The 24,329-nt window shown below is 39.9% G+C and overlaps 2 protein-coding genes across 2 annotated transcripts in view; one reads left to right on the top strand and one right to left on the bottom strand.

Moving 5' to 3' along the window:
* The window catches only part of LOC131959287 (caveolae-associated protein 1-like), a 33,320-nt gene extending 19,409 nt beyond the window's left edge, over window positions 1-13,911 (bottom strand). Inside the window, exon 1 of the mRNA XM_059324439.1 lies at window positions 13,091-13,911. Within this exon, the coding sequence (XP_059180422.1) occupies window positions 13,091-13,621 (531 nt within the window). The 5' untranslated portion in view covers window positions 13,622-13,911. The remainder of the gene's footprint in view (window positions 1-13,090) is intronic.
* A 9,231-nt stretch (window positions 13,912-23,142) lies between these two features.
* Window positions 23,143-24,329, top strand: part of LOC131959285 (V-type proton ATPase 116 kDa subunit a 1-like) — a 35,371-nt gene continuing 34,184 nt past the window's right edge. The window contains 1 exon segment of the mRNA XM_059324437.1: window positions 23,143-23,244. The gene's annotated coding sequence lies outside the window, so the exon portion shown is untranslated.

Below are 24,329 nucleotides of genomic sequence, written 5' to 3'. Positions count from 1 at the left end.
TTTGTCATGCATTTTGTCTGAAAAATGAAGAGTGGGACTGAAACCTTGCAGTGTCTGGTAGTCGACTGCTACCTTTTTGAGTGAATTATTTATAGGATTAGAATTATGGATAGCAGAGATATTTCCATTCAAATCAACTTAACAGAATGATCAGAGCTGCAGCCATTTTTATGTGCCCTGTAGCTATAAAAAACCTGTTTTATTGGACTTACTTCAATGTAGAGCTTGTATAAACCAACTTGCTGCAAAACACAAACTTTGCAAATTGTGATCATATTACAGTTGCTAGATTTGTGTGAAGTCAGGATCTATTAATGTTCCCATCAGTTGCTGATGGTGTACACATATTACTATAACCAATATAATAATACTTAATGTTAATCTAGACTTTTTTAAGGGGAGCAGACCAACCAACAGATTTCATTTCCCCCAATGTTGACTCCATTGCTACGGCCTTGTACACTCACCGGCCACTTTATTAGGCATACCTGTGCAATCGCTCATGAACGCAAATATCAGCCAATCACATGGCAGCAACCCAAAGCATTTAGAAATGTAGACATGGTGAAGACGAGCTGCTGAAATTCAAGCTGGATCAGGATAGAGACGAAAGGTGATTTAAGTCAGCCATTCTCAACCTTGTGGTCCCGACCCCAATTGGGGTCGCGAGATGATTTCTGGGGGTCGCCAAATTATTTTGGAAAAAATATAAATGCACAAAATTAATACTAAATTACATAATTTCAGACAGGGAGATGTTTTAGTTGTTGTCTGCTTCATTATTTGTCCAAAATTCGTCGTATCAACTGAATTTGTATGATCTGAACTGTGAGCGTGAGATTCTGTTCAGTGAGCACAGCGGACAAAATAAACAAACAAAAAGAAAGAAAACTGGAGCGTTGCTGCTTTACCGCAGCTGCAGTTTGTTAGCTATAACCGATGCTGGAAAAATGGAGCAATGGCTGCAAAGAAAAGCTCCAGACTTGGGTCAGCAGCAGCAGGGGTCCCAAGGTCTACCAAAACTCAACGACTCAAAAAAATTTGCGAACCACTGATTTAGGTGACCTTAAACGTGGCATGGTTGTTGATCCAACAACCATCTATAGGGTTTACATAGAATGGTCCCAAAGAGAGAAAATGTCCAGTGAGCCTTAATGCTTGTTGATGCCAAAGGTCAGAGGAGAATCAAGCCTGGTTCATCAGTAACTCAAATATTGATTACAACCAAGGTGTGCAGAAGACCATGTCTGAACCACAACACGTCCAACCTTGAAGCAGATGAAGACCACACCGCCACTTTATTAGGCACATCTGGCTCGCCAATAAATTGGCCGGTGAGTTTATTTATGAATAAAAGTTGTATAAAGGCTTTTGTGTCTCCAGAGGAACTATAAGGCTGACAAATGTCCTCAAGTGACACTTGAGTCAGCATCAGTTGGGGCTGAAGACTCCAAGTTATAAAATTTTTTTTTTTAGATTAGATTAGATTAGATTCAACTTTATTGTCATTGCACATGTCACAAGTACAAAGCAACGAAGTGCAGATAGCATCTAACCAGAAGTGCATTACACAGTAATGTGAATCATATTACAATATATACAGGAATGAATTGTATAAAAAATGCAGTAAATATAGGTATAGATTATATAATAAATAAATAAAAATAAATAAATGCAGATCTAACTGTACATTAGTGCAAGTATATATATATATATATATATATATATGTTTATGTATGTATATATGTGTGTACATATATATATATGTTCACACATATATACATACATAAACACATATATACACATATGAAAAAAATGAAAAAAGTCCGGGTGTGGAGTACTGGTGGCTGGTTTATACTTGCTTTTAACTATGTGTTTGATGGCTGCCGTGGATATCTTGTGTCTGTTTGGAGTGTTGGTTGTGTATGTCATCAGATGTCTGCAAGATGCGATGCGCACATGACCGGTAGAGGCTGTGTCAGAGTCGTTCTGACCACTGTCACAATGCTTGGCACTGCTACGACAGTGGATTCTTCTGCTGTTACCTTAGAATATTGTAACCTCATGGAGTGTTGTTTGTTGTGGAAACCTCCAGTAAGACACATTGTACGTAAGCAAGTATGTGAACAATTCTGTTCACAATGCAGCCGGTTGTCCATGCAAACACATGATCATAATAAAATATATGGGCTTAGCAGACCACTGGAGCCTGCTACTCATCTCTGCTAGAGGCTCTAGGCTACATTTTCCCCACTTGTATAGTACTTCCAAGTCTCCATGACCGGATGACAAATGTCTGATTGTCATGAGTTAAAAAACAAGCTGATGTAGCAGCCTGAATGTCACCACTTGTCTCGGCCTGGCCTATGATCTTCAAAACCAAACAGGAACACAATCTCCGAAAGGCCCTTTCCTTCTCACAATCAAACAAGTATGTGATAGTTGCTATTTTTAGATGGCTCTCCCCTTCTCCTTCCCTGTCTCCATAGACCCTCTCTGACTCCTTTATCCTCTGTCTCTCTTTCCTTTCTTCTCTATTTTTGTCAACATGCTCTCATCAACGTCCTGACCATCTTGCCTGACACTCACACCACCCCTACTTGCTGAAGCAAAGCCAAAAACAGTCCACCTAAAAGCACTGCTCCCAGCTGAAACAATGTTACACACAATTTGGCCTGTAAACTGAGCTGGGAGCATTTCGGCCTCACATGTCCATATATGGACCTGGATCAACGGGTGTGAGAAGAATGGGTTCACTCTGGAGTAATTTACATGCAATTCATAGGAGCCCTATTGCTCCCAGGCTGTTGGTGAGATATCTGCTTTACAGTGTCACAGATATGGTCCTTTTGTTCAGAATAAATCATTTGGATGAAGCAGAGATCACAGTGAAATAAGAGGGCAGTTTGACAGGGTGCTATTGGTTGAACTGTAGGGTTGTGGAGGCCACAGGTGTTTTAGGAAGGGCTGGTTGAAAAGAGAAGGATGAGCGAAATCTGTCCTGACAGATTGTTTAGAGAAGTTAGTTTCTGCAGTCCAAGGTCCTGATTCCTTTGAATGTCAGGAGGGCAAATAAAAAAATTATCATTTATATTTGTATTCAAGGCATTCTGCTGAGAGAAAGTTGGCTTTAATCTCCAGTCAGACCACTGCAGAGCACTGAAAGATTCATCTCTTGTGAAATAGGTGGTATTGTCTGGTCTAGTGACTACTCGCAGGCCTAGTTAGCTTGTGAGCTAATTGGTATCTAGCCCAAATTGGGAGTTATTATCAGTACTTAATACATGTTTTCTTGACATTCTAGACAGCATCCCTGAGTTTAATTCTGAAGCCCTTTCTGGTCATTTAAAGGCAGCATATTAAAGAAAATTGTCTCTTTCCAGCCTTGGATCAGTATATTAAAGAGATAGTTCTGATTTTCTTAAGTGAGGTTGTATGAGGTACACTGCAAAAAAGCCAACTTGTATTTTTTGGCCTAAAACAGTGATTTAAGTTGGTAAAACTTGGAAATATAAATTATTGACATTTAGGGCAATAATGTAAGTTAGCACAACAAAGGAAGCCAGTTGTCTGCTCAAAAACAAGTTTGTGAGTTGTTGTTAATTATATCTTTAAGTTGGGGTTCACAACAAGGGACAATAGTTCTGCTAACTCTTATTTCTTTGTTGTGAAATTCAGGAAAGCAGTGAAATTCGGTCATTAGCGAAAGCTAGCGGCTAACTGATGCTAGCGGCACTGCGTTACAGCTACAAGAGTAGCCATTAGCGTATCAATGCTAACTCAAAATTGTGGTCGCAACATTAGCTGACATTTCATAGCGGCGTTACAATCGTGCCAATTCAGCACATTACAGAAGTTAGCAGAAGTAAGGATTAAAAGTTATTACAATATAAAATTATAAGTTAGTACAACTTACAGTTGACAAAAATCTGCATTCAGAGTTGAGCAAACTCAAAAACAAAGCTTAAAATATTTAGTTTAATTGTGCAATTTAAAATTTTATCGAAGTTTGTTGCCTTGACATTTTGAGTTCACCCAACTTTTCTTTTCTTGCAGTATACTTATGATCCAATGATGACGATGATCTGCAAGTTCCCAGTTTGGAGAACCAGACTTGCCCTCTAGGCAGGACACAAATAAATGCATAGGTGCAGAACGGGACTGCCACAAAAAATAATAAAACAAAGGCCCACCCTTAAAGTATTATACCCTTTTAGGTGTACACTATATTTTGATGTCCACCGATTTTTGTTGCTATCCATAGCCGTTTCTTTAGCACCACTTTTTCTCAACACGTAGAACTCAACCTTGTTCTTACGTCATTCTGATCAAAACAGCTGATCTGCAGCAGTGGTCGAAGCAGCAATACATTCATTAGTTTCCTGCCTGGAGCGCATCTGATTCTCCAAACCGGGAATGGACAGACCATCATCTACTACATAGAATACATTGACTGTGGGTAAGTACCTCGTACAACCCCACTTCAAATCCAAACTATCCCTTTAATATATATAGCATATATTAACTGCCATATAGTATAATATCAAATGAGACTTCTCTGCACTGCTCAAGCTCTGACAAATGGTTATTATTATTATTATTATTATTACGTTTCCCTTATATGCATCATTCAAGTGAGACAAGATAACAGTTAATTTACATTGCAATTCATTTAGCGATAATTATGATGTCTCCCCGTCCCATTAAGACTAACGTAAATTTGGTACAGGTGCATCTCAATACATTAGAATATCATGGAAAAGTCAATTGGACATACTTTTCAGACAGATACTTTTTAAAATTGGTCTTTTGTAATATTAATTTTTTGAGACACTGAATTTTAGGTATTCATTAAATGTAAGCCATAATCATTATAATTAGAATAAATTAAATAAATTAAGACATGAAATGTTTCATTCTGTGTGTAATGGATCTATATAATGTGTTATTTGCCCTTTTTGAATTGAATTACTGACATAAATAAAATGTTCTATGATATAGTCATTTATTGAGATGCACCTGTATATGTTGGGCAGGTTAAATGTTGGTCAGTGTTCACATGCGAAAGTTGACCAAAGTCGTATACAGAAAGTGTGGATTTACTTGGTTTCTGCAAGTGGATATGCTGACTACAGTGAGTTGACGGATTCAAGCTTTTGTAGCAGGAGCACAAAATGTTTTGCCTCAGCCAGAGGACAGCCATGTCCCTTGACAAAGTTTTCTAAAATTGTCCTCTACACATTTCCTCTACGATTGGACCATGCAGCCAATTTCATTGGGATTAGTTCATTTTTCTCTGAAATGTTGCTGTTTTAAATACTGGTATTGCTTTAAAAGAGTAGTTGCAGAACAAGTGCAACACTGGAACAGAAGCTATTTGCCTAGATCAACAAGAGATTCAGAATTCCTTTAGAAACTAAAATTCCTCAGGCTAGTTACTTGCTTAAGAACATGATGATACTGATAGGACCCATCATATTTTAGATTAGAATTAATGAACTCCATGCATGTGTAGCATTTCCGAATTATGTGTATTGATGTAAGTTAGATGACCTGATTAATCAAGAGGATGGATCTAATCTAATGAGAGAGAGAGAGAGGAAAATGAAAGAGTAGTGATAAGGGAGCAGGGTTGGTGTGCAGGGCGGGGTAGGGTGAGGAGGACACAATGTGGAGTGAATTAGCCTGGTGGGTGGAGGAGCAAGGGAGAGGGAGGAACAGGGCGGTGTCTGAGGAGGAGGCAGGAGGAGGTTAGCATAGAGTGCTGGGGATGCCTGTGCTATGAATCAGCTGTCTAAATATGGTCCCTGCTCTTCGTTGCAACACACCCGTCCACTCCCTGTACAAAGTGGATGTCTAGTTTATCTTTTGCTCTCACTCACCCGCATACCCAGCTATATTACTCCACCCTCCTCACAGTGATGGAGGAAGCTCCTCAGGTCAATAGGTCACATATTCTCACTACACAGTGTGACTTTCTCTCAGCCAACAGTCTCTATCGGTGGTAGTAGCGTGCACACACATTTGTGGACAGGCACCTGGACCCCCACAGTAGCTGGGGCATTAAAGCATGCTTTATCCAAGTCACACAACGTGTTGTCACATATCTTTCTGAAGGCATTCACAGAGTTGCATTCAATTCCATCTGCATTGCTTTCCAGGATTTTGAAATGGAAACTCCCTCTCAGTCCTGAGTAAAAAGCAAGGTAAGTTGCTACAGTAGCTATTGCTAGCTCTTACTTGGTCAACGTCAGCGACAGTGTTGCCAACTCCTCAGTAAGGAAAGTAGCTATTGGCTGTCCTAAAAGTCACCAGAAGTCACTAAATGACGTCATTGCCTAATTTGCATCATTTACCATGTGCATGTACTTGTAATGGATGCTGTAGGAAAGAGGAATAACGTCTTGGGAAAGACAAAAAGTGAGTAAAAAACACTAAATATGTTTAGGACTGCAAATGCACCGTCTCCTGTCACAATTCCAAACCTCCTCCTTTACCCGGGCCCGGACCGGCAAAAGTGACACAAAAGAGAAACTGACTGTAAACCAGCCAGCAGCAACTTCGCGCATGCGCAATTTTCAGACTGGACGCTAAGGGGTTAACATCCCCTCCAGCCCTGACTGCAGCTGGGAGAGACTGCTGTGGGAGGACTGGGCCGCTTGTGAGTGCTTTGGGGCGAGGGACGGGCCTTCGGTTCGTTAAGAAGATTAAGAACACGTCTCCAAAAGTCTCCACTAACACCAGAAAAAGTCTGAAAAAATTTTTTTCAAAAATTTTTTGAAAAATAGTTGCTAGAGGGGTCTGAAAAGTCGCTAGATATAGCGCCAAAGTCGCTAAGTTTGCAACACTGGTCAGTGATGCAAACAGTAGCTAAGCAATGTCCTGTGGCCACCATGTTAATTCAGATCCAAATGTCACACAATTACACAAACAAATTAACTGAACAAACCATGTTATGACTGTTAATGTCAAAGGAGTCATGAGGCTTTGAAGACAGCATAGAACGGTAGGCTAATGGACGCTCAGATTCCCAAAAGAAGGGGATTCGAAAGGGTTTTTTAATAGCAAGATAAAGCAGTGGAAATATTCTAAATATAGCATACACTTTAACTATTATTGTTTTTGAGGTTTGGGACTTTTTTATGTGGCTAAAATAAATTTTTCTCAGCCTCCTTCACAGCAGTACATATCACTGTCTTGAAAGCAACCAGACTGCTTTTGATTTGACTTCACAGAACAGAGGAATTGCTTCTACCGCCACTTTGATGTCTTAGTTAGTTTGTTTGGGTTGTGTAACTTTTGGTCCCAGATCCGAACTAACCCCACAACACTACAGCCCTGATTCCACAAAAGTTGCCTAAAAAACATAAATGAAACAGATTATGATAATTTGGTAATCGTTTGGGACATACAAACAATTTAAAACTCGACAAAGACAGAATATGTTATGCCGAAACAGATGCGAATAAACACTGAATTCTGAATTCTGGAATTGGGGTTGTACATTGCTTAGCTTCAGTACTGGTACTGTGCATTTCCAAACTGATAGCATGCTGAAAAATATCTACTGTCTGTAACACTGGCTATGGATAAAGATATATGTTGCAAAATCACCCAGATACCTCCGTCAGGTCACAAACCAGATATGGACATTATCATACCCCTCAATAGGTGTTTTGATCAGTCCTAATCATCCCCATAAGTTGGTTGAGTAGGTTGTTAACGTTTTTTGTTAGTCGCCAGCCTCTAGTGGCCGTAGTAAGTAATACAGGAGTTACACAGCGAGCCTCCAAGCTGGTAGCTTGGGGTGGTAGATGGTATACAGAGGTCTTCCACCACAGAGCCCCAAGATCATGTCCTGTGACTGTCTTTGGTCCTTTCTTGCCCATTTTCATGGGGTCATCAGCGCTGATAAAAGCCCATTCAATAGTGTGATGGAGTCCAAATCAGGTGGGTCACCTGGGAAAATAGCATTTTGACACTAAAACATACGTACTTTGACCAAAATGTTAATTTTCAGCCAATAAACACTACTGGGAAGCTACAGAATGATGTACAAAACAGACTTGCGCTTTAAGATAAAGAAACTGGACAGTGCAGCTTTAATCAACTAATATTATCATCACCCTGCTTTGAGAGAGATACACACACACACTGTGGAGTGGAGTTTTCTCATTCCAGGTTGGATCCTCACTAAGTGTAGTAAGCTCTGTTCTCTGGCAGCATATGGCCTCAGCTGTCAGGGAACTGAACACAGATGTAAGGGAGTAAATCTAAGGCTTACTGGATATTCAGACTTTAATGAGCCAAACACACGTACACACACACACACACACACACTCCCTCCTCAGAGGAGGACAGCTGCTCATGCTAACAAGGACAGTCACCTCCAACAGATGTGCTGACAGAGCTTCTGCTATGTTACACATCATACAGTAGCCTGAGCTGGTCCTGCATACCAGTGGCATTATGGAATACTGTTTGTCATGTTAAATGCATATTCCTATGATGGAAAAAGTCAATTAAAACCAGGGAGAAACAAATCCATGTATGCTGCTTTTGTAGTCTTAAAGACTACCAGGAAGCTTGAATAGATATGTATTAAAATGCATGTACAGTATGTATAATTATCCTGTTTGAGGTTGATGTGGGTATAAGCCTTGTTAGGACTGTACTTGTGAAAGGGGCCAAGAGGGAGTGGAGGGAAAGACTGACAGCCACTAATAAAGCAGAGATTAAACACTCTATGTTGCACTACAAAGCCCTTGTGTGGTGTCCTTCCTGTGTGAGCTGACCCTATGTAATGATAAACACAGCTCAGTTACAGTGTGTTTTATTATCTACAGAGTGCCAACCTAAACTCTTTCATTTCCCACCTAAAACAAACTGAAATGTGTAAAGTTTTTTTTTGAAAAATGACTGGAGAAGATCAGAAAGGAGCATCTGTTCCAACAAATAGACTCATATTACCTCAGTGGATGTGATTATTACTCAGGGACCCCCTACATGGGAATGTTGTTGTTGACTTAAGTCATTCTTGTGCACTTTTTTAATAATATCAGGTGAGAATCCATGTAACCTCAGACTAATCCTAGTTTTACTGCTACCCCCTGAAGCAACATCAAGGCTTCAAAAGATCACCAGACCATTTTGGGAACTAATGCAGTGACCAAAATGCTGCTGGTGTAAATAAGAATGTACAGCTGCACTGAAAAAAAAAATATATATATTCTCCAGAAATGTACTGTATTATTACACAAGGTTTTCTACATTGAGTCCAGATGCCATAAAAAAGTAAAATGCTTTTATTACAAATATAACCATAAAATAAAATAACTTTTTTTTTTTTTTTTTTTTACTGTATTTAATGAATTGTTTAATGGTCTTGAATGTGAAATTACAGTAAATTCGATGTAAAAGAATTACAAAAAAAATACACATTATTGCTATGTGTAAAATTTCTTACAGTAAAACTTTAAATTTCATCTAAAATAAAAAAACAGTTAAAAGTACTTACTGTCATATTAAAGTTTAAATAGAAAATGATTTAACATACACACACACACACACACACACAAACACATACACACACACCGTTCTTTTTACAGTATTTTTTCCTTTTTTTTCAGTGAGACTTCCCAATTCACAAAGAATCGATTACAGCCACTGATAGTTCCATGAATTGTGCATCACTTGCAATCGCTGTCTCCGTCTCAAGGTCCAGAGTAGAGTGTCTCAGGATGCCTCCTGGGCTCCTCCGGTCAGAGGTAGTATTGGCACATTCAACCGGAAAGAGCCCCAGGGTCGGCCCGCGAAGAACCGGAGGATTTATTTGCCTCATCATGCCTGGGAACTCCTCAGGTTCCCCCAGTAACTAAGAATACCTTGCTTAGCTAGCTTCTCCGATAAGTGGATGCAAATGGAAGATCCCAGTCTATCGTTGCTGTTGGTGTGCTTCAGTCACCTGAACTCTCTGAAGCCCTTAGAATTCCAAACACTTATATGCATCAAAATGTGCCATTTTTTGCACAAAAGTATGTAATTTACCAGCGGCTAGCACAGGAGCAACAAGACGCTATTAGCTTGGCAGCACGGTTAACGATGCATTTCACCTTTTGTGGGTGCTTTAGGAATTACACAGTTTATTTTTGTCTTATATGTACAGGTTTAGCAGAAGCTACACAATCTTTTCATGGATTTACCAAAGAAAAAAGCTTGCATTTACCTGTATTGCAACTTAATTATGAAACAAAATTGCTGTTAATGAAAATCCAACATGAAAACCTGTAAACCTTTGCAGTGCGTCAAACATGATTAGCAGCCTATTACACCACACTGCTGTTAATAGACTACTGTACTCAAGTAATGGAAATGAGTATTTCCATTTTATTCTGTTGAACTTCTCTATATATCATTGTCATTTTGACCATTTTCCAGTTAAAAAACTGTGTGTAGCTTCATTTGTTTGTCTTTCCATGATGTTCTTACTACTACTACTGCTTCTATGACTACCGCTGCTGCAGCAGATGTCTTCCAAAGCGTTCAGATTGTTGCGAGTGGCACTGATGTGATTGTTCATATTACGCCAACAGCACTGAGTCCTAACAAAGTATTTATGTGGCGACACACTGTGCAAGTGTTGCAGTGCGGGGGGTGTTTGTGGACTCTTCCTCCATCTACTGCAGGTTTTGAAAGAATCTGCCCTTGAAGGGCACCAGAGGAGCACAGAAAATTGAAAACAGAACAACACATTGTGGTTTGCTTTTTTAATGAAGATGAATCTGACATTATGTCATAGTTGGCAACAGTAAACTAAGCCAGTGTTTTGAGTTACTGAGGGAGCCAGAGATAGGCATTTCAGGGGGAGTTTCTCTTGCTACAGGGCCCAAGCAGTTGGCTAACACCAGCTAAATCCCAACCCATTTTGTTTTTCACTGTGTGGTATTTCGAAAAGGTTGTACTCAAAACTTGCAAGTCAAGACTTTATTACACACTAATTAAAATACTGATTTATGATGCTTTCCGATTGACATACAGTCATCAAATTCCTCCGGATGGGATGATGGAAATTAGCATTTTCTTGCTGACAGCTGTGCCCTGCTCATCTGCACATTATTACGTATAAAATCCCGTGCTGATATGCCAGGACAAGGAAAGCCAAATATGTTTTGTAATCGTGTTAGAATAGCATTCACTCATAAGCATTCACAGTCAGACAGTCTGGGTTGCCTAAGATGGAGCTCTCATTTGACTTCTACCCAGCTGTTGGATAGAGACTGAGAGAAAAAGAGTGAGGTCGGTCCAAGCCATGATGTCTGAGTCAAGGGTGGAAACTCTGAATGTTCTCGCGCCACTGTGCAAAAAGCTGCAAGCTATTACACATCACACAGCAGCCTCACAGGCTAAAAAAAGAAACAGGGCTCCCCTTAGCTCCCCTCGAATAAAAAACTTGCTCTCTGTCTTTTCAAATGAAACATCTGCCTTCACAGTCATCCGTACCCTCTGCTTTAAACAGGACCTTGTGCATTCTTGTGGTATTTTTCATTATTGTTTAAAAGAAGTGAAAGAGTGAACTTTACGAATAGATTTTGTGAGATTTGGACAGCCAGGGAGCTTGGCTTGTATTCTTAAGTCCTATATATAGTGAGCTGTGAATGGAAAATATGTGGAAGCCACATGTAGTGGAGTATTGAACCAATGTACAGTAGGTTTGGGGTGGGGCAGGGGGCTGTAGGGCAACATCTGGCCGGTTAACAATCACTGACACACACTGATGACCACTGCTTCGAATGCTCTTTTAAAACAGAATGAATAGGGTCAAAGTAGAGAAAAAGTATGAGAAATCGCTTCAACAAATGGTTGTATGTCGATTATTGACTTTCTGTGAAAACAGCATTGCTTTAATCTTGATGTTGTTTGTATTTAAATACTATTTTACAAAAGTTCATCTATGAATAGTCGGAAAATGTAGCACATACCGAACCGGAAAATGGCTGGAAGCTGTGTTTTCCGATAAATAAGTGTGAGTAATTGTTTCCATAGGTGTGGATGTGTATGAACTTGTTTGTTTTGCCACATACATTTTCTAAATTTCTGGATTGGGATCACAGGCAACTTTTTTCCGATCAAGGATTTTTTTTTTACAGTGCAGAAGTGTTCAGGGTGGATGGTTGGCATGCAAGAGTTCAGATCAGGTCAGGTTTATTTGACTTAAACTCTGCAGTTATGTGTTTTCACATAAAGTTTACAAGCATTAAGTTCAACTAAATATATTAAATATTAGTTTTTACCTTGAGTGGTCATGTCATGATAGATAGGTAACCTTTCTGCTTGTTAAAAATTATCTGTCCTGGGAAAAACATTACTTTCCGAAGGGCATGTTTTTGATATCGCAGGTTCAGTGTTGAGAGATAACGCAGCCTGTCAGTTGAGCGCTTGCCAAAAATACTTTGAGGTAACCTTTAACCACTCCCTGAAAGCCTCTGCACCTCAGCAAATTGAGAAACATCTTTGACAAACACTTTCCTTCCACTCACATTAAACCACCTCCACCGCCATTTTCAGCAGGATTTTTTTTTTGGGAAAGTGACTTTCATTCACATCCAATTCAACATTTCACAGGGCCACACCCATCCCTTAACCATAAAATGCACACACACACACACACACACACACACACACACAGACAAGGGTTGTCAAAAGTATCGATACTCAAAAAAGTATCTATACTAAAACGTTGTATCCGGATACAATACTCATTTTCAAAAGTATCGAGTATCTGAAGCTTGTTATCATAGTTGCAGTTTCTTTAAAAAAATATATATTTTACCTGTGGTTCTGTTAATTCTTACATGTTGCATTTTTCTTGTTAATAAAAATATTTCTGTTAAACGTTGGATCTTTGTTTTTATCCTTGTGGTATCGAAAATTGTATCGAGTATGGAATATTTTGCCAAGTATCGGTATTGAGTTGAAAATTTTAGTTTCGTGACAACCCTAACACACACACACACACACACAACCTTACACCTCAGACAGACAAACCATAACCACACATTGATATATGCATTAAACAAACACACACTCCCACCTGGTAGATCATGACTTTAAAGTTGCGTCTCTTGAGCAGCTCGGCCTCGTTGTTCTCCAGCTTCTTGATCTGGCCTCCTTGCTTCTCCAGGGTGGCCCGCACAGTCTTGACGTTGACGCTCACCTTGCGCACCTTCTCCATCATCTTATTGACGCTGTTGGATGTGGTGCTATGGCTCTTGGACAGTTTGGTCAGCTCGCCCTGAATGCTGGTCACCGAACGCTCCATCTCCTGCTGCCTGGCCTCCAGCCCGCTCTGGGTCTGCTGGATCTGGTCCACCGCCCCGATGATCTTGTCCAGCAAAGACAGCACCATCACCCCGTTCACCTGCGTGTCAGCCTTCGCCGCCTCGTCCTTGTCTTCGGCGGCGTCCCCCTCCGTGCCCATGGTGGACAGCTCCTTCTTGGCCGCGGCCAGGGCATCGTCTTCGTCGTCTGAGGGCGGGAGGTTGACCTCATCGTCTGAGATCTCGGTGAGGGTTTGAGGCTCGAACTGGGCACTTGTGGATTCCAGTGCTTCCATGGCTGCCATGTCAGTGGATTTGTAGTGTATAGTCAGCTAATCAACCTTTCTTCACCACTTTTTTCAACAGCTTGCTTTCTCACCTGCTTCTCCCTTTCTTCTCTTCTCTGGACCTCTGATCTTTCCCCTCCTACTTCTAAACTAACTTATCTCTCTCCAGCATATATGCACTCTCTGTCTCTCTGTCAGGCTTTTCTTTCTACTTCAAATCCCTGGAATCAGGCCAGTGTGCAGAGGAGGCCAAGCGATGCTGAATGTTACCAAATGAGCGTTAGGATGTGAATGCCACACCAGGCAGAGAAACCCTCCAGTCAAGCTACAGCTGGCAGGGTTTTTTCCCTCCACCCCCCTTTTTTTCCATTGGACTCCCCTCCTCTCTTCAAACTCCTCCCAGTTTCCTCCCTCAATACTCACACACACGCACCAGTAAGACTCCACCTCTAGCTGCTAGGTCCAGCCCCTCCATGATTCAACAGCACACCCCTTTGGTCTAGCCTTGTCCCATCAGCATGGTTGGAATAGTTAGAGCAGAGCTGCACTGATCTGCTTGTATACAAGCTCAGGCACAGCAGAAGGAGGAATGTCGGGATCTGTTCCTGCTTCCACTCCTTCCTCCCTTCTACGCAGAGCATGTTCAGTCCATGGATGGGCCGGGTTTATAATGGATGAAAGACATCAGGGAGGAAAAGGATATAAAGAAGCTACAATCGTCAAGAAATGATCTTATGATGAATGTTACTGTGAAGTTTATGCTACAACACAGATATGTACACTCACTGGCCACTTTATTAGCTAGCAAGATATCTAATAAAGTGTTGGAGTGGTCGTCATCTGTTTCAATGGATGTGTTGTGCAATCAGAGATGGTCTTCTGCAGACCTTGGTTGTAATGAGTGGTTATTTGAGTTACTGTTGAACCAGTCTGGTCATTCTCCTCTGACCTCTGGCATCAACAGGCATCAAGGCTCACTGGACATTTTTTTGGGGGACCATTCGTTGTAAACATGATGGTTGTTAGATCAGCAGTTTGTGAAATACTCAGACCAACAACCCCACCACATTCAAAGTCAAAGTCAAATTTATTTCTAGAGCGCATTTACAGATGACTGAGCCGCACCAAAGTGCTTCACATGAAGTGCATAAAGTGCAATAAAATCATAGACTGTATAAAATACAGGATTGACAAAGGTGAAAGAAACAAAAAGGGTTCAAAGACATTGCCTGCAAGAGTTAAAATAAAGCAAAAGAAAAAGGGATTGTTTAAAGCACAAAAAATACACAGAATTACCAAAAAAGACAGAAAATTATTAAAAAAACACAAAATGACCCAAAAAGACCCAAAATGACCCAAAATACACAGAATTACCAAAAAAGACAGAAAATTATTAAAAAAGACACAAAATGACCCCCCAAAAAAGACACAATTATCAAAAGAAGACACAAAATTACCAAAAGAAGACAAAATTATTTTGAAAAGACACAAAATTACCAAAAAAAGTAATTAAAGTGACCTTCTACACACAACACGGTAAAGTACCATTCATATAAAACTCACATTAACTTTCATATCAAGGTGGGGGCCACAGAATATCGTCACGAGGGCCACAATTGGCCCACGGGCCGTGAATTTGAGAGCCATGGTTTAAAGGAACGGAGGGATTACAGCACTTGCAAGAGGAAGACGTTAATAGAAGGCAAGAAAAAAGACATGGGTCTTTAAGTGTGACTTAAAACGTTCAGGGACTGCGCTGCACGGATGTGGAGGGGGGGCAGTTCCAGAGTCTGGGGGCTGCTACTGCAAAGGCTCTGACGTCCCTTGTTTTTAACGTGGACCTGGGCACCTCCAACAGCAGCTGGTCAGCTGACCGTAGAGCTCTGGAGGGGGTGTGGTGATGAAGAAATCACCTTTCTTCCCCAACCTGATGCTGCTTTGAACTTCATCAGCTCATCTTCATCCTCATGTCTACATGTCTAAATGCATTGAGTAACTGCCATGTGATTGGCTGATTAAATATCTGCATTAACGAGCAGTTGAACAGGTGTACATAATAAAGTGACTGATGAGTGCTTTTGGGTACTTTGCTACTAGCAGTTACTATTACCTTTAATTAGACACAAAAAACATAGTAATACTAATATATATAATTACAAATTATGGTCATTACTAGCCTGTTACAAGAGTTTTAAACTGCCACATGTAATTTAAGGGGTACCAGATATACAAACACCTGCATCTAACAGGGAGATGTGTGCAAGAAGTGAGATGGGTATGATCAAAACTGTTGTTTCAATAATACCATACCAATATTTTCACTCTTTACATGCTCAGCGTTAGAATGGTATGTTACTAGCCAAACATAACCAACACTACTGCCAGGATAACTGGTCTCCCAATACACAACCTTGCAGAGGTTCATTATTATTTCTTACAAATAAAGAATGTGGGTACATATTCCACCCTGTGAGAATGAAAAAAGGGTTCAAACAATATCAAACGCAAGCCTCCTTCTAAATCTGACTTACTGCACTGTAACAATTGCAGCTGAAGCACTGCAAATTTCTCCACTGTGGGATAAGTAAGATTTTAAAGCTTTGCTTTGGAATGGTTGTTCACGCTCCTGACCAATCATATTTATTGACTTGAGTCCCAATGGGTATGATTTTACAAAAATAATTGTTAAATGTAAGCAAGAGAGCATAATATGTTTTTTTATGTCTAGAAATCCACAACTGTACATACTCTATCATCATTCTTCGGTTTGAAAAATGTTGAATTAAAAAGATAATTTGTCTAAAAACCTCTCATGCTCTTTGTTTTTCTTGAAAGATATATTTTTTTCTGGTTAATATGCTGATTATTGTGAAATGCATAATTGTATTATAAGAACTGGATAGCTGACCTAAAGATGACGCCTATTCAGTCCATTGAGAATTGTTCGCCTGGTGCATAAGGCAAAAAAGTTTTCTGTTGTTAGGTTTATCTCTGCATTATTAATATTCCTTCCACTGGCTCTACCTTTGAGTTAGAGCTCCGCCCATAGACTTAACATTGACTTTGACATTTTAATAGACATTTGGGGAGAGTGCCAAAACTTTCAAAGGGATTCACATGCACTAGAAAAACACAAAGTACAGCAACTCAGTTTGCACAACACAGAGAAAATGACATGACAGACATGGCAAATAGCCAATCAAACTGCAGGAGCCAGCTGGCAATTAGTCCTACTTGGCATTCAATTTGTGTCAACCAAGCGGCAACCCCCAGGTCTGAGCAGTGAGGCAAACCAGGAAGTGCTTTAAGCTGCACTCTGTCGAATATTCCAACCTATTTTATACAGTCTATGATTCCAACAGGGAGCGCTGACGAAGGCTGCAGAAGCATTTGGGTCCATTCATTTCAATGCAAAATGAGAAAACTTCTCACTTGATTTATTACCTCAGAAACATTTTTTAGGACAACACTATAGTCTCAATAGCTAGTAAAAAATCTTCTTCAAGACAATTTGATGTTAATAGTGTAAATAATGGCTCCATTTAGAAGAAAATAGAATCATAAGAATCATATGATTTTGGGCGTGGCTACCTTTGACTGACGGGTGGCTAACAAAGCGAGCAATGAGTATCCACGGCAACGTGTCAATAAAGTAATATAACTTTATATATACATAAAGGACATTTACAGGTTTGATCTCATACCTTTGACCATTTCATGCTGAATTTTCACTTAATGACAGTTTATTTGAACATTTTGTTCAGTAAAATGTCTTGTTCAGCGTGTGGTCGGACTAACAGACACTCCAAAGAGTCGCTGTTCATTTTTCTGAGGTAAGTAACGTACATATTGCTTTTGTTTTTTTGCTAGCCAAAACTAACATCCCAGTTAATGCTCCAGTTAATGCTAACATGAATTAGCAGCTACTTCTCTCAGTCAGGTTGAGGTGTAGAGAGGCTGTAGTCAGTGATCAGATCCCTCTCGCTCCTCCACAGTCCAAATATGGTCTGCTCGCTTTTTCTTGCAAACAAGATGGCGATGCAAGATGGCAACACAAGATGGCGACGAGTGTAACGCTGAACTCGATGCTTTCAGCGGGCCACAAACCAATGGGTGGCGTCACGGTCACTACGTCCATTATTTATATACAGTCTATGGTGTCAACCACTTTCTTATAATAAATATTCCATGCATATTGTTGATTTTCCACATATAACATTGCAAGCATGTGGCTATCCCCACATAGCAGCCTCTTGAGCCAAACACAGTTATAAAAAACACCATTTAAAACTATTCTGTCCATCCATTGACGCTGCAAAATAATGATATCTGCAGCAACCAGGATGTTAAATGTCATGCATTAATCCAGACTTGTATTCATTTTTTAATTACTCAGTACCACTAAGGGGCACTGAAAGTCACCTGCAGCTATGTAGGTGACAAACTTAATACATCAAGGTTAGAGAAACATGGCTGAAACTGTCTCTACTGCTGAGCAAGAAAAAATCTGAGCATGTACAGGACTTGAGTCAACAGCCGACGGTGGGTGAGCTCATGCTAATTCAGAGTGAAAATAGACTGAGACAAGTCAGCTCCTTCAGTAGAGGAGAGCCTACAGCCTTAACAAGAACCATGCTTCATCTGTGTAGTCTGAAAGCAGGCGAAAGACTTTGTGTGTGTGTGTGTGTGTGTGTGTGTGTGTGTGAGGTGGACTAATCTTTCCACAACTGCTCGATTATGTCTTTAAGTAATACTGAAAGAAGAATTCACCATAGCTGGTTTAATTAGCCCAGTTAGACACCTCAAGGATATTGATTCTAAGACTACAGTCAGTAGCTGATGCTGGATCTTGAAAATGGTTTCTAAATTAAGTAATCAGCAGTCTTTTAGGCTATGGTAGCCAAAGGTCAAAGTGCAACAGCTTCAGGAGACAAATATCTCTTATTTGAAATCAGTGGAAAGCCATTTTTCAAAGAGCACCTTCTATTCATTGCCTTGATATTTTACGACAAATGCATCTCAGTGACATGCAAGCAAACACTTGGAAAAAAACATTCAATGTATACAAATTATGGAAACCACATGGTACTCTGGAATGAGGCAGAAAGCTATAAAAGCTGTTTCTCGTAGAAGTCTGCCGCTGTAATTTATGTACATTATGGGAGTTCCATGCTTCCAAAATTGCTCGCTGGCAGCCGGCCAGTGTCCTGGTTTAAACCCTGCACCATGTGGAACTGAGAGGGGGTGAAACTCTGCTGTGGCTGTTTGTAAGAGGAAAAATTCTACAGGATCTTGTTAGTACTGACTCAATGCTTGGCCCGTTGTGGACTGTTCCACCACATCTGGTAGACCTTACTCTCAGGACGCTGAGAGGAGTGGTTTTCACAACACTTTATTTTAGGTGCTACTATTAAGAAAAGAGATGTCAAGAGCATTTTAAAAGGCACAAGTTAGTACATGATAATCACCTTATCAGAGTGTGATATAAACTAAAAATGTAATTAAAATGTTGGGGGGAATAAATCTCTGCTGCATGACTGATTACTGGCAGAAAATGTAGGGTGCTATAATCAATATTTTTTATAACAGTGGATCAAATAATGATGTGTGATGTGACTGGCATCGCATTTAACAATGAACCCACGGAAAATGTTCTCTAATTCTGTTGGTCCCCTCAAGTCTAATGAGCTTTTATAGTGTTTTTTTGGCGTACAACTTTACTGTTTTGGTTCAGTATCAGCACTCTCATAGCCTTGTTTTTCACAATGTTCAGTTGTATTCAGACCCTGTAGAAGAAATGCGGTCCCCCTCATTCATTTGAATGAGACCTCTCCATACAACTGAGGTGTCAGGGCACAAGCTGCTGTCATGCACAAACATAATGCCCTGAAATTTGAGGAAAAGCCACTTTATTGCTGAGGCAGAGGACGCTGCTTGTATTTTTTCAGGCAGGGACATCTGGTGGCTGTTGTAGTTATGACCGGAGGAAAGGAGGATTTGAGTTGACGTAGGATAAAGGCCGTGGAAGTCCCTTTAGGGTTGGGCATTAAGGGTGGTGGATGGGTCAAACAAACACAGGACTTTGACCCAGGAGACAGTTTGAACTTACAGATAAACGTGTTGTTTTGAAGGCAATTTAAAGAAAATCTCATATGTGACTTCACTTTCTAACCCAAACCCATTTTTTCTAACCTTAACTAAGTAGTTTTGGTGCCTAAACCTTAACAAGTAGTTACGTGTCAGAAGCTCATTCCACAAAGTTAAATTCAACAGTTATATTTTGTAGGATATCATACTAACTCTTTAAATAGAATAGATGTTGCAGAGCAGAGGGTTCTGGTTTGGTGTATAGACTGTATATAAATAATGGACGTAGTCACCGTGACGTCACCCGTTGGTTTGTGGCCCATTGGAAGCATCGAGTTCAGCGTTACACTCGTCACCATCTTGTTTCCGATATGCGGAGCAGACCATATTTGGACTGTGGAGGAGGAGAGGGATCTGATCACTGACTACAGCCTCTCTACACCTCAACCTGACTGAGAGAAGCCGCTGCCAATTCATGTTAGCATTAACTGGAGCATTAACTGGGATGTTAGTTTTGGCTAACAAAAAACAAAATCAAAATGTACGTAACTTACCTAAGAATAATGAACAGCGACTCCTTGGAGTGTCTGTTAGTCCAACCAAACGCTGAACAAGACATTTTTACTGAACAAAACCTTCAAATAAACTGTCATTAAGTGAAAATACAGTGAAAGGGTCAAAGTTATGAGACCAAACCGGTAAACGTCCTCTTTTCTATCTATATAACGTTATATATAACTTTATTGACACGTTACCGTGGATACACATTGCTCTGCTTCTTTCCTGATGGCGGCTCGCCTTCAATCAAAGGTAGCCACGCCCCAATTCATACGATTCTTCTAAATAGGGCCATTATTAGAGCTATTAACATCAAATTGTCTTGAAGAAGATTTCTTTTACTAGCGATTGAAACCATAGTGTTGTCCTGAATTTTTTTTCTGAGGTAATAAATCAAGTGAGATGTTTCAAATTTTGCACTGAAATAAATGGGCAGATTTTTTTTGCAGCCAAACTTAGCACCCCCTGCTGGAATGTTCGGTATAATGCAGCTTAAGGCACTTCCTGGTTTGCCTCCATGCTCAGACATGGAGATTGCCGCCTGGTTTGGTGTCATCCATCAAAAAGTTGAACCTGGCTAAACTTTGAAACACATTATCATCCAGCAAGGCACTGCACTAGTCAATCAAATACATGCAAACACATGTAGTCCTCCAAACCATACAACCACATGGGTTCTTTATACCACGTAACTTCACTTCCGCCTTGGGTTTTATGCTTCATTGCTCTTCTATGGCCACTAGAGGGCGCTGCCTAGCCACAAAATGAAATATAGAGCAAGAGCGTAATAAGTTGGTGTACAAATGACATATAACTGTATTATGATGGAGGATTTTATGAGTTGTGGGTTCAAATTCATGTTAGCACTGTGTGGAGTTTGCATGTTCTCCCCGTGTCAGTGTGGGTTTTCTCCAGGTCCTACGGCTTCTGGCGACCTGTCCAGAATGTACCTTAGGGGGTTTACCATGGGAATTAAGGAATTAAGGAATATTGACGTCATCATCCTGTGATGGCCCCTCTGCTTGTTTCCTTTCTCCTCCTCTTCCAAGACTGTAGACATGATTTGAGTGCAATCAAGAGCATATTTTTGACCTTTTGTTGTTTTCCAGGTTACTTGGAGTTGCACATTTTTTCCACTGTTTTTGCTCAGGACCTTGGTTGGTCTGTAAGTCTGTAATTGGTGAATGAAGTTTGTAATCAGTGGAACTAGTCTCTGGTGTATTGGTACCGTGTATTCAGAGTTTGTCTCATGGGCAAACACGTGGCTAAAGAGAGTTCACTGCTTTCTGGATGCCTTGCTGTCCCATCAGACAGACAGCAGAATGGCTGGCTCTTGATGTGGGCAGGGGCCCATTGACAATGCAGACAGGGTCCAGAATTTAGTGCTGTGCCCCTGCTTCCTGGATTGTTTCATTGTTACACCGCTAATGGAAACATACCCCCAACAATGAAGTCGCTTTAATTAATTTCATTTCTTTTTTTTTTTTTTACAGAAGGCTGCTATCAGTTTGAACACTTATTAGTGTTCAGCTGACATATAGTGAATATATACACATAGAGAACCATTAGCAGCTAAAGAATGAGGAGATAAAACCAGAGCTCATCGGAGTGAATATTGGACTTGCATTCATCAGGTGATTGAAAAACACTTTTTTTAAATATTTGGATGAACTTTCCCTTTGACATAATTTCTGTACAGCTGTTTTTTTTAGAATCATCACATCCGCAGTTACTTCATATGATCAATACTATAGTCTGCAGCCGTTCTGGTGTTATGAATGCATTTGTTTGACAGGATAGATCTTTATAGTATTACAATAAATACAAACACATTTTTAACAAATAAGCTAAACAGAAAATGAAGATTTGGAGTCAGGAAAACAATCTTAGAAAAAGGACAACAAGGTGTTTTTAATCATATTTCTTCATGAGCACACTAAAGAGAAAGAGATAAAGAACAAGTGTAAGACAGGTAGCTGGTCAGTGGTTGATATGAGGCATATATTAATTAAAACAATGTGTTCTTATAATTTATATTTCTTATTCTAAAGGCCTCTAATAGGACACAGTCTGTGTATGTGTGGTGAGTGAAGGAGGTAACTAAGCTCTTCGTTCTAAAAAAAAAAGACATTTTAATTAAGCCAGTTTTTTAAAGGCATATGGCTCAACATCAGAAATCACAATTTTGCCTCAAGGGGTTTTATAATCCGTACAGCACAGGACAAGACTTGCGTTTACAATTTTTTTTTTTTTTGCCTTAATCATCTCCTCATGACGCCGGCCACCTATGGTAAAATCGCCTACATCCTCAGTTGATCAGATCATGTGATTTTACCCCTTTAAGATAATGGCCTATGTCAAGTGTGTGACTTAAGCGGATTTATTATGCCTAAATCAAAATAAAATGTGCTTAAGTAACAAAGGCATGTTCAAAAAAATTGCCTAAGTCATTTATTTCTCTTAAGTTACATCATTTACACACAGTGTTATTACTATGCCAATAGCCATCCTTTATTACATCCTTTTTGAGTGAAATGATCAATAAATGTCATATGTTACACTTTTGGTGAAGTTTTTTGTGTTTCCTGCAAAACTTGAAAAAAAGAGTTGGGCAATTATTTTAACAGGGTGACGATATATAGCAAAGTCGTCATGTGATTGCTATGAATAAAATAAACACATTTTCAACCCGGAAGATAGCTTCCGGTTGGCATTTTCAAAATAAAACAACAGTGATGATTAGCAACAGACGGTACCACGGTGGGTGATTAATAATATGACATATTTAAAAAAGTACGGGTCTCGTTAACATATTTTGTAGTTATTTTTTTTAAAGTATATATTCTCAAAGTCAGTCAAATACATGCACCATGCTTTTATTTGTGAATCGTTTATTTCGGGGTGTATTTCCGCTGACTTGACGCACTGACTGGACCTCAGCATCAGCATCTAGGGGGCTTAGCAGGCCGGAGACAGCTGACCAGCATCTGATACAGGTGAGTAAAGAGATGTTTTGGATTCTTGAATATGGAATGAGGTCATTTCTGTGTGTCATACTAAATGTCACGGTGGTAATTATTAACCAGAATCGTGATATTTGGACGTCCGGGCCGGGAGGACGGTGATAACGGTGATAAGCCACCGACAGCTGCTTCTTTCGCCTCACGTTCGCAAATGACATGTTTTTATTTTATTATATGATATTGTCGTTATCAAATGCATGCCAGGTCCATATTATAATATTTCAATATATTGAAACGTCCCCGTTTCAATATATTATTTCAGCGTCCTAACGTTATACTGCAGCAGCCTGTAACGTTAAATGACGTGAAAAACCATATTATTAGGCGTATAATGGGTGCACCGTGTTGACGTTTTAAGGGAAAAAACATAAATAGACTACCGTATTTGCTTTAATGTCATAAATATAGTGTTATTTGTAAAGGCGGACGCATTGAGTGTGTGTGAGGTGAAGATGCTGAGAGCTGCAGGCCGAGCAGCAGCATCATGGCGTCCTTGAGCGGTGAAGGGCAGAGCTGCTGCAGAGGTGATGCTGCGACACCAGCGATGCTCCGCTCTGCAGCTTGGGCTCACTAAACACACTGTTTTCTACCACAATTATGGTGTTATAATGATATTAATGACTTGCAGTTAAACAACCCGATATTTAGGCTGCTGCGCTGCTTCGTGTATGAGCTATTATTAGAAACTCTTTGTCGATTCGTGACAAATAAGCTCTATTCCCTTCACCATTAAGCTTTAGCATCTTCTCGTTCAGGCTATATCTGTAGCTTAGCTTAAAGCATGTAGCTATGTCAGTGGTTCTCAACCTTTTTTCAGTGATGTACCCCCTGTAAAATATTTTTTCAGCCAAGTACCCCCTAAACATTTGAAAAAAAAAATACTATTTCAAACGTTAATAACCCATGACTAAATATTATTATTATTATTGCAAATATTTCTGATCACTAAAATGTAGTGATTCAAACTAATGTAGTAAAAACATTTAAAGCTATAACTGCTACGCTTCAATCACGACTCCTTTGAGTTTTCAGGTGATTGACAGGTGATGCCAGGTGTC

This window comes from Centropristis striata, chromosome 21 (genome assembly GCF_030273125.1).
Source record: "Centropristis striata isolate RG_2023a ecotype Rhode Island chromosome 21, C.striata_1.0, whole genome shotgun sequence".
In the NCBI taxonomy this organism is placed as follows: domain Eukaryota; kingdom Metazoa; phylum Chordata; class Actinopteri; order Perciformes; family Serranidae; genus Centropristis; species Centropristis striata.
Note: the sequence above shows the minus strand (reverse complement) of the source record. Positions and strands in the feature narration are given on the sequence as shown.